Genomic DNA, 11,076 nt, shown 5'->3' on the forward strand with positions numbered 1-11,076 from the left:
CACACTGTGGTGAATGATTGCATATCCATGCAGGTGACTCATGCATGATAGATAAAGGTTAATAGCATTAAAAATGGATTACGCAAATCTTTGGAAAATTTATACGGAATTGTATAATGTCTTCCTGAAGAAGGATATTTGCAACATATGTCACTTTGTAAATTGATGATGAATTCATGTATATTATGCTGATAACGGAAGTATGCTGCAACACCGCAACCACTGTTACACTCGTGCAATCAGCATTACACGCAAACGCTACCAAAACATCAAACTTATTGCCAAAGACAATAACAACTACCTTTAACTGAAAAACAAGTAAAATGAGGACCTTACATAGTTTTGGAACATTCAAGAAGGTATTATCGAAACTCTTTTGGCCATAAAGTGAAATCGCCCAGCCATACAGTTTTAACAATGGATGTATTCTTCTAAGTCACAGGGTCAGAGTTTATCGTGCTATCGGTCAAAGCAGTCATCCGTGTGTGAGTTAAAACTCATGTCAGGGTCACAGAAGACGCCATATTGTTTCCCTGGGTGTGGCGTACCTTTTCAGTTTGTCAAACTTGTCGTACTTACGAGGGACCGTCAGCCGTATTCAAGATGAGAATAGATTGCTTGGACGACTTGTGGAATTCATGGAGTCTGTTGGGGGTTTTGGTTGCGGCAGTTTGGTGCCTCTTGGCTGTCTACACCATGCAGCGTCCCCAAAACTTGCCCCCGGGACCATGGGGCTGGCCACTGCTTGGTGTTACCTTTGCAAAGGTCAGGCAAAGTATTTTTCTCGTAATCACTGACTCTTTGTGTATGTGTATGTGTGTGTCACCGTGTGTGTGTATGTGCGCGTGTGTTTCCGTATCTATGTGTGCGTGTGTGATTGTATGTATATATGTGTGTGTGTACGTTTATATGTGTGTATGTGTGTGTGTGTGCACTTTTGTATGTGTGTGTGTGTGTATGGTTGTGCGATTTTATGTGTATGTGTGTCTTTGTGAGTGTATATGCGTGTGTTTGTATGTATGTATGTGTGTGTGTGTGTGTGTGTGTTTGTGTGTGTGTGTGTGTGTGACTGTGTGTGTGTGTGTGTGCGTGTGTGTGTGTGTGTGTGCGTGTGTGTGTGTGTGTGTGTGTGACTGTATGTGTTTAGTGGTTGCGTGGGTGGGTGGATGGTTGCCAGGGTGGGAACCTGAGGTAACATTCCGCACTTTCTGGCGGCTCTCTTTAGAGCTTATGGTCATTAAGTTGTTTCTTTTTCTTTAAGTTCTTAACCTGACAGCTTTCGAAATCCTGAATGAAGTTTTATGATTTTTGATACGTGGGTAATTTGGGTTGGCATGGACATTTCTTAATACAGGTTATAAAAACAAGATTCCTCATCATGAGTTCCATAAAACTGTGGGTAATGTCATACGCCCCTGAGATATAAACATCAATCCATGTTGTTTCATCAAAATACGTCTGGACAAAAAGTAGTACTGTTCACAAGTTTACTTTGGAGTAATGAAACTTATAACCACTTCCTGTGTGCCTACAGACAGAGCGACTAGTTGTCACTGACTGGATCCCGAAGTACGGAGACATCATCTCCTACTACCGCGGCCCGTATCTGGTGGTTTCCCTGGGTAGTTACGATGTCATCCGGGAAGCCTTCGTGAAGAACGCCGATACCTTCTCCAGCAGACCCAGGCCTATGTTTTACCCCATCTTGGGGACTAACAAGACTAAAGGTGCGTTACATATGATTTCTTATTTTCATTTACAGTATATGTAATACATAGAAAACAAGAGTTCGTAGACCTCACACCTTATATTTTGACCTTTCTTGTATCGGTTGTTTTATCTGCTCTCGTTAATCATTGGAGAGATAGGGGCCCATTCTCTCGGTGTGAACGGGAAAAAGACAATGGACATGGTTATAAGTGCAAAAAAGAGGCAAACATTCCTGTCCCTCCCAACCCAACTATAGCTGGCCACATGATTCAGAGGGATACGTCTTACAAACTCCTTGGAGTACACATCACTACAAACCTTACATGGGATGTGCACGTTCATTTCATGTTGAAAAACTCACGCCCACGTGTATACTAGCCTGCCGCGGATAAGAAGGCTGGACTCCCTGTTGATGTTCTTATTCAGATTTATCTGACATTCGTACGTCCTCTCCTGGAGTACGACAGCCCTGTGTGGGGAGGACTACCGAAATATCTCTCCGACATGCTTAAAGCTGTTCAGAAACGCTCTCTGAGACTCATCGGAATCCCTGTGGACTCTCTGTCTTTACTGTCCAGCAGAGGTGGTGATGCTACGCTGTGAATATTGAGCAACTTACTCCGGGACAGTTGCTCTCCACTTAATGAGTTCATCGCCACACCTCAGGTCAATCACTACAACCTCCGTCGTGAAGGCCGCTACAGGGAACAGACAAGGAGTAACTTCAAGAAACATGAACACTTCTTTATTCCTCGATCATTTAAACTGCTCTACCACACTGAGTGTTAATACAACCAGTTTTAACTGTACTGTTTAACAGTGTTGCTGATGAACATTGAGCCACTAATGTAACTCCATGCCACTGCTCGAACTGTCAAGTTGTTCATGTATAAGTGAAATCTAATTAACTTGGTGCCTTATTTTTAATCTTTAATATGTGGATTTTACAAATCATGGGCGCTTTTGAAAATGATGACGCACTTCATGTGCATATTTCTATGATATGTCACATGCAAAGTCAGGAGGAAAAAAACTGAATGTCATGCAAATAAGGCTGTAATTAACTAAATATAACAATTTGACACACTGACTACAGAGGCTAACGTCATGAAATAGGGTACGCCTTAAAAAGTATATAGCCATGGCACATATGCATGTTTCGTTTGAAAAAAACAGTTGCCCTGATTTTTTTCTCTCAATTAGGATTTTTTTTCATTTTTTATTCTATTTTTATTCCATTCCCGGTTAAAAAATGTTTGGTGAGTGTTGACATATAGTTCAGAACCTGTCAAAATTGAGAGAAAAAATCACGGTAACTGTTTTATTCCAACGAAACATGTATATGTGCCATGCCTATATTCTTTCAACTAACAGATATGTACTGTGTATATTATGTTCCAAAAATAATAGAAAATCAAATGAAAACTTCCTTGGTTGATTTTCAAATCCATCAGGTGTCATATCGGAGCCGTACGGCCCGACGTGGAAGGAGCACCGTAAGTTCACCTTGATGAGTCTGCGGGACTTCGGCGTCGGGAAGAGGAGCTTGGAAGGGAAAATTTTGGAAGAAACGAGGGCTCTCGCGGACGAAATATCAAAGAAAGGAAACCAGAGCTTTTGCATTTCAAACATGATGCAGGTTACGGTCTCAAACGTGATTTGCTCAATTGTGTTTGGCTCTCGCTACGAATACGACGACCCGAAATTCATGAAACTGATTGAGGCTATCGACCGTTTTTTCTCGACCCCTAGAAGTGCTCTGCTACGTATACCGACATTCATCCCCATTCTTCGCTACGTCCCTGTCGTGAACCAAAGTTTTCTAAAGGTAACAAAGGGGCAGTATCACATCGGCAGTCACATTCTGGAGCAGATCCGAGAACACGAGGCGACCTTTGACCCGAACGACATCCGGGACTTCATTGACGCCTTTCTCCTGGAGAAACGACGGAAGCAGGAAGACGAGAACTCGACATTTACGGAACTGCAGAACATCTTGGTGAGTAGAACACAAGTCTTTGCAACTTCATGTTATATTGCACTACCTTCACCAAGCTGTTAATGTTTTGGCTGCCGTTTTTCTGTGTATATGTCTGTACATGTTTGCTTATAAAAAGTATAAACCGGAAAACCATGGATACATTTTTATGATATTTAGTAGGTAGGTCTGAGGAGGGAAAAACAAAAGTCAAGTTCAATAATAGGTCTCCTGACGGTTTTCTACAGTACTGAAGCTGAACGTCCGGTTTTGATATCTCGTTATCCGGACAAGTTGAAATATTATTAAATTCATAAAAACAAGACATTGAAAAATCTCTAGACATTTCACTGTTATTATAACTGTTACAAGAATATTCATCAATCAGTGACTTGATACGCACCTCCAAATTTTTGATGTGGACTGTACATCTTGATCACGGAGTGTCCTAGTCTCGCGAGAAAACGAGACTACCTAGTCTCGCGAGAAAACGAGACTAGGACGAGACTTGTGTAGATCTTCCTGCCTTCCCCGCCTCCTCGTGTTCTCGCGAGACTAGGACACTCCGTGAGTAAGATGTACAGTCGACACACGTTACCTTTTCAAGTCACCGATTGATAAATATTCTTGTAACTTGTTATCACACGTGACTGATGAACCTCTTCAACGGTATTATAACTGTTTATTAATTTTCTTGTTCAGGTTGTGATGGACCTTTTCATGGCCGGTACAGAGACCACTTCTACCACCCTCCGCTGGGCCCTGCTGTACATGATCCTCCACCCGGACATCCAGGACAGGGTACGGCAGGAGATAGACAGCGTCATCGGGCAGAACCAGGACCCCTCCATGGCGCACCGCACTCAGGTACGTCCTAGGTGGTTATAAAATAACACTAGCCCCACAACCGCCTGTGAAAATATATATTGAAGTCTGAAAATTCTAAGGCACACCGCACTCAATAATTCATTTTTTTTATTAAAGGTGCCCTAAGCAATATTAGGGTACTGAAAGTCACATATTCAAAATCAATCTTTTTCTGTTTTCTATCCATAGTAAGTTTAGATAACACTATCCCATCGCATATCGACCATCATGGAGCAAAAATGCAATGTCGTTGAGTGGTGGGAACTCATTAAAAATCAGAGCACTTGGAGGCCAGCCATCATTTCAAATCTTCCGAACATGCACGATTCTGACCGATAAGTCCCGAACGGTTCCGAAGAAATAATCACGTGGTCATGGCTCAATGTGCTTTGGCATTGTGACGTCACGCGGCCGGAAGTTACCGAAAATTGTCGACAGAAAACGGTTACAGCTGGATTCTGGGCTGATTTTTGGGGGGACCCAATAAATAAAATACTCCTTTTGTGGCTTGCTTCTGTGCTATTTTTAAACGCCCAAAGTATGAAATAATGATGCAGATGTGCTTATATGGGGAAGTAACTATAAATTTCAACTTCACCAAACAGAATTGTTTTCTTCAGAAAATTTCAAGTTTTACCCCCTGAAATCGCTTAGGGCACCTTTAATCATCATAAGAATATACAGGACACAGAGGTGATGCACTTTAGCAAGGAGCGCGGGCGAAAAAGAGAAAAATCCTACAGAAAAATGCTATTAAACCATAAGACTACAAAGCTGGTATTGCGAATTGAACCACAGAACACAATGTATCAAACCAAAAAAACACGTCTTTATTTGTAGGAGGTACTTGTAGGTTGTCTTGTTCATCATAACTTTGAGACCTCCATACCAATGCCTCTACTCCTCTCCCATGTCTTCCATCGTTGGAAAAAAAAAGGGTGAGAGCCACTGTGGATAGGTCGTGTTTGAAATTGTCTGGGCGATACTCGCTGGCCGCCCAGAGTCTCTCGTACAACTGTGCTAAAGTAACATATCCCTAGCCAACGTGATGGCATACCAATCCACAATTATCCACCAGTTTTCTTGTGAACTATGATGCTGACGTAGTTTGTGGTAGTGCATAACGAGTTTTACGACAAGCCGGCACAATTCCGGACTTTTGCATTATTATGAGTTGGAGTTTCATGGAGCCTCGGAGGAGCTCGAGGTGATTTTTCTTTGAACAGGCGAAAACCTATGTGCCTACTGATGTCAACGATATCATTAAGATGGTGTGGCCTAAGGTCGAAATTCGAGTTGAAACAAATACCTAAATGTATAGTAGGTCATTCAGTCCGTTTGAAACAATAATAATTCAATTAAACTTCACAATCCAATACACTTTAATGTAAATGTCAACTTACTAAAAAATGTTTGCAGTCGCTACGGCATTTCTCAGAATGAAATCATTCACTTTTTCAGTAACCTTATTACGGACACGTGACTCCTATTATATGTCAGTTTTTTCTTGCCGTAGATGCCGTACACAGAGGCAACCCTTACCGAGGTGGTCCGGCTGGCGACCATCGCTCCATTTGCAGTACCGCACGGCACAAGTAACGACATAACATTCAGGGGGTACAACATTCCCAAGGTACGCGTAGACTTCAAGATTTAGTCTCTACGAGACTCAATAGGTCCCTGGAATAACGGTAAAAGTTGCCCAAATAGACAGATAACATGCCAGAGGAGTTTAAATCAGCCTGGGAGTACAGTATCGCTAGGACGCACACTGTACTCCCTGGCCGGTCAACTCGAGCTCATTCCGTATGTAATCTGTTTAGTTTACAATATGGCTCTTTATTATAAATATGTACGAATTTCACTGGATAGACAGTTAAGCAAGCCGATTCTTCATTAATGTAAACTTAAATAAACACTTTAAAGATTATCCTGATATTTGCCACTTGGTGTAACCAGAGTCATTGCATTGTTTTCTCACGTCGAAATTTTATTTTTTTACAGGGCACCGTAGTAGAGGCCAACATCTGGCAGGTTCACCACGACCCACAGCTATGGAAGGACCCTCACAACTTCGCCCCCACCCGTTTCCTTGACGACCGTGGGAAGTTCGTGAAGAGGGAAGAAGTTATTTCGTTTTCCATCGGTAAGCTTTTACGTTGCGAACTTTGCATAGCACTTTGATACACACACTCTGCAAACCCTCGGTTGGCCCACCCTTCAACAGCGCAGACAAGTTGCCCGCCTTTCACTTATGTACAAGGCTGTCAATAACCTTATTGCTATCCCCATCCACAATATCCTCACAAGAAATACTAACATAACCAGAGGACACCAGCAACGTTTTGCCACAGTCGCCTGTAAGACAGAAACATACCGAGGTAGCTTTTTCCCCAAAACAGTCATAGAATGGAATGCACTTCCGCAACACCTTATCGAAACCAAGACTACAGATAGCTTTAAAGCTGGGGTGGCCAAGTATTATGGTTACCCCGGCTTCACCCAGCTGTAAGGGGAGGAGCCTATACCTAGTGTGGCAATGTACAGCACTATTTTGTTCGTTATTTTTTTGCACCACTTTTTTTATTCTTGTTGACGGCGTGCACCACCACCACCGGCCACACTTGGGTAAGGCCTCTGACCATAAGTCCTAGACACTATGCCCCACGCGGGGTTTTGTCTAGTATCTCGACAAGACAAGACAAGACAAGACAAGATAGTGCAGACCTCTGCATAGCGCATGCGTGATAATAAATAGCAAGTTGCCTTCTGCAAGTTGAACGAACCCAGGTATCCTGGTTACGTAAAGGCAAAGAAATTTTGGAACTAACAAAGAAGCAAACAAACAAACACATTTTGTACAGCTTGCTAAAGATTTTACTGGCATTCACTCCTCGTTTTTCTATATCATAAGTTTATTTATTCGATCATTGAACTCTAAAATACATAGCAGCGTCCTTAACACAGCAGAAGACGCTCAATTGCGCACTTTAGACATGTTACATGTAACACAATCTACATTAAAGCAACCATACAATTAAAAGGGGAAATAAGAAAGTCATGAACAATTGCAACAATAATCTTATAGAATTACAAGATTAGAACGATAAAAAGAGTACAAGATTTTGACGGCTTCTTCAAACACTGATTACTGTAAAAGAAAATGTTCGCGGGGACTTGATTCGCGGGAGGGAGAAGATTGAAACATAGGGGTAAGAGGACAGAAGACAGGACAAGAATGTTCACGGTGATGAGGTCACCCCGGAAATATAACCACCACGTACGTATGTATTTTGTATTAAAAAAAAAAAAAACCTGATGGTTCTTTCATCATTGCAGGCCGTCGTGTTTGCCTGGGAGAGCAGCTGGCCAGGATTGAACTCTTCCTGTTCTTCACATCTCTGCTGCAGCGCTTTAGCTTCAAGCTGCCAGAGGGCGCACCAGTACCGTCTGAAGAGGGGGTGTTTGGAGGCACACATTCTCCTGTGCCTTTCAAACTTGTGGCGATACCTAGAAACTAGACCATGAGTACTACTCCTTAACCTACCGGTCATTACTTTATTCTACCTACAATTTTCTTCAAAATATAAGTTTTCAGTTTTTTTTATCAGTTAAACTGCCCGTACTAAAAATTATTGGTTTTCCAAAAAAAAAAAAAAACTTTCGCAAAGCCTTTGCAAAACTTTGGAGCCGTAAGTGCCCCTGCCAAATAGCTTAATGTACTACACTATGTTAAAGTTCTATTCTTCCTTCTGTAAATATTGTAAGGTGGTTCGAATTTCAATACGATTTCAAGTTTTAACCTTAATTGAATGTTCTATTTAAGCCAGGGCCATGAACGTACACGCGGACACGTACAGGCTTTGGGTGATTGCCAGGATCACACATACAAGTGCAATACCCAGATAATGTCAGGTACAGGGGATTGACAAGATGAGTAAAAATTTAAACCTTTAGAAACTAGCAGTGGTAAATATTGAAAAATACGATTGTAGTGCTTAATTCCTATGCTGTGGAAATTTCGTGTCAAGACATTTCTACAATGTTCTTCGCTACCGATTGTTTCCACGTCACCATGCCATCACCATTATTGTGGAATTTATTCTGTTGCTGTTCAGTTATTCCAGAATTTGCAATAAGGTATATTTATCCTACAAGCTTGAATCTTGTCCTAAGGTGTCTCTCTGATTTTCTCTAGAACGAAATACGTCTCCCCTGTCAGACAAAATGGTACAACTCTCTTCGTGTGTAAAGCATTTGTACCCTTTCTTTATATTGTCCTCATTGTAACAGACCTAGTAACGAGTTGTTTTTTATCCCGTACCAATTCGACCAGTTGATAAGGATTTTTAGAGTTTAAAAGCCTAAATCTCCCTAGCTATGAAGAACAAGCCTTATCGTTATCGACACATTAGAAAATGTGTTTTTTGTCAAACATGATTTTGCGTTTAACATAAAACAATAACAATTCGCATTGTTCTTTCTAATTTGTTGACTTCACTTCTACACCTTCATCTATAATTTAGTAGGCATAGCCCAGTTTGAGGTCACCTCACTTATCTTTGTTTTTTAAGTAGTCATGTTTTTAAAAGTTTAGATACGGAAGAAGTGCAGTGACCTTTGTCTCTCAACGACGCTGTCTTTTTTATTTAGTTTTTCTAAATAAGGCTACACCAAGTATTTTTTATGGATGACTTCATTTGGAGACCCTAAATCTAATGCGAGAGCGCGAAAAAAAAAGGAAGGGCCGAAAAAAAACAAGATGCCTAGATTTGAAATATAATAGTTAACGACACATGTTAGGACACAAATTTAATGAGAGAACACGGTGTAACAATTAAGAATTATTTTATTCATCTTGAAAACAGCAATAATTTGAATAAATCAGGTAAGTTGAACGGCAGTTGTTGTCTTTTCTATATCCCATTGATTTTGCAGGCCTGCAGAAATATATTTTATCGAAAGGGAACTCTTTGGTCATAGTGTAAGGAAGCGGAATTTTTTTTTTTTTTTTTTTCTGGGAATAGACCAAAATCAATGTGCGCACGAACGTCATCCATAAAAATTACTTGGTGTAGCCTAAAAACACGCCCCTTTTTTTTCAAATGGGTATATTATCCAGACCATACGATCACAACGCCTCAGTGTGGCGCACTACTATGCTCTCAAACATGAGAAAGTGACAGCACCGGTACAACGAAATCACTTGACACGTATTACCCACAGAGGCATATTCCTTCCCTTTGCATTTTATTAGAGAATTAGGGGGGCTAGGAAAACGATTTCTTTTTCAAACATCAACTTCTGGAGTAGAGTATATACTTCAATATGAACTAAGTTTTAATATTGTTATGTTTTTTTTCTGATTAGATTCCTAGACAGTGTGGGAAGCTTTTTTGTGTGTGTGCAATTTATTTTTGGTAGAATCTATGAGTCTTCCGCCAAATCAGAAAAAAAGTCCGGGTTTGAATTTTGTTATATATCTCCTAACGTTACGTTAACCTGATTTTGCGAGTTGTAGTTAAAATCCATTAATGGATGTTTCGGAGTGCAGTGTGCGACCTTACCTGACCTGAGTATCTAAGGAAAGAATCATCTGAATTTTACTTAAGCCTAGCATGATCGTCATGCTTTTCAACAAAGTCTACATATAGGAAGCTCAGTTGTATACCAGGATACCTTTTATGTGTGATGTATACTTTCTACAACTGCGGTCCGCATATCTCGAAAAAAACACGACAATATTTTACTTCAGATGATCCTGAGATGTTTTGCTAACTTATATGATAGGTTAGATTACACACTGACCTCTACAAAGGCCGAATTTGTGGCACTTCATCGCTCGCTGGCCGGCTAACCACGCCATTTTGATGACGTACTAGAACTACAGGTTCTTCCAGGCTTGATATTTGCCTGCAAAACACTTGTTGGGTTGACCTTCACCCAAAAGTTGATATTTCTTCAGGTGGACTTCGTAGATTATTGGTCTTAGCTAGAGGATATACTCCCTGCAGTATTTGATATGTCCTGAAAATCTTTCTTCAGATTTGTTGATCAAAATCTCCTCCACCTACCCAGCACAAAGTACATGTAGCTTCATGAGGTTTTAAGGTACTTTGGGGTTTATTGTGGACATACGAGTTTTATGCCAAATATGACGTGCAGCACTTAAGCACAAAAGAATGATAATACGTTTCAAATTTCAGCAATTACTTGCACACCATTAACGTTTGGCCTTGTCTAGCATTTGAGGTCGCTGAACTCTTTCATTCAAACTTTTCTTCATTTACTTGATTTTGTAACTCTCTACTGAAGACTAAACATAACTAGATGTAGCCAATACAGCGTCCTAAATTGCTACACGGCCAAGCTATAAGCATTACAGTAAATACCCGGTAAGACAATGCCATCTAAATTTTGCACCCGTCAATGAAATGGTTTCCGAGGCGTGTTTGCCTATCTGCCAGCACGACGTAGGTGAAGATCGGAATAGATACATGTATCAGCAATAAATTCGAATA

General features: G+C 40.8%; 1 protein-coding gene across 1 annotated transcript; it reads left to right on the forward strand.

The window, feature by feature from the left end:
• Nucleotides 1-495: 495 nt before the first annotated feature.
• Nucleotides 496-8,113, forward strand: LOC136440714 (cytochrome P450 2U1-like). The gene is made up of 7 exons (XM_066436812.1): nt 496-765; nt 1,535-1,727; nt 3,165-3,709; nt 4,391-4,555; nt 6,072-6,188; nt 6,560-6,701; nt 7,895-8,113. The coding sequence occupies exons 1-7, from the start codon at nt 604-606 to the stop codon at nt 8,074-8,076; spliced, it is 1,506 nt and encodes a 501-aa protein (XP_066292909.1). The 5' UTR covers nt 496-603; the 3' UTR covers nt 8,077-8,113.
• Nucleotides 8,114-11,076: the final 2,963 nt, after the last annotated feature.

This window comes from Branchiostoma lanceolatum, chromosome 8 (genome assembly GCF_035083965.1).
Source record: "Branchiostoma lanceolatum isolate klBraLanc5 chromosome 8, klBraLanc5.hap2, whole genome shotgun sequence".
Taxonomy (NCBI): Eukaryota; Metazoa; Chordata; class Leptocardii; order Amphioxiformes; family Branchiostomatidae; genus Branchiostoma; species Branchiostoma lanceolatum.

Excerpts from the sequence above, each read along its gene's own strand:
- LOC136440714 (XM_066436812.1), top strand. The coding sequence starts at position 604 with ATGAGAATAGATTGCTTGGACGACTTGTGGAATTCATGGAGTCTGTTG. Across the intron at positions 766-1,534 it reads TTGGTGTTACCTTTGCAAAG|ACAGAGCGACTAGTTGTCAC; the intron begins GTCAGGCAAAGT and ends GTGTGCCTACAG. Across the intron at positions 6,702-7,894 it reads AGTTATTTCGTTTTCCATCG|GCCGTCGTGTTTGCCTGGGA; the intron begins GTAAGCTTTTAC and ends TCATCATTGCAG.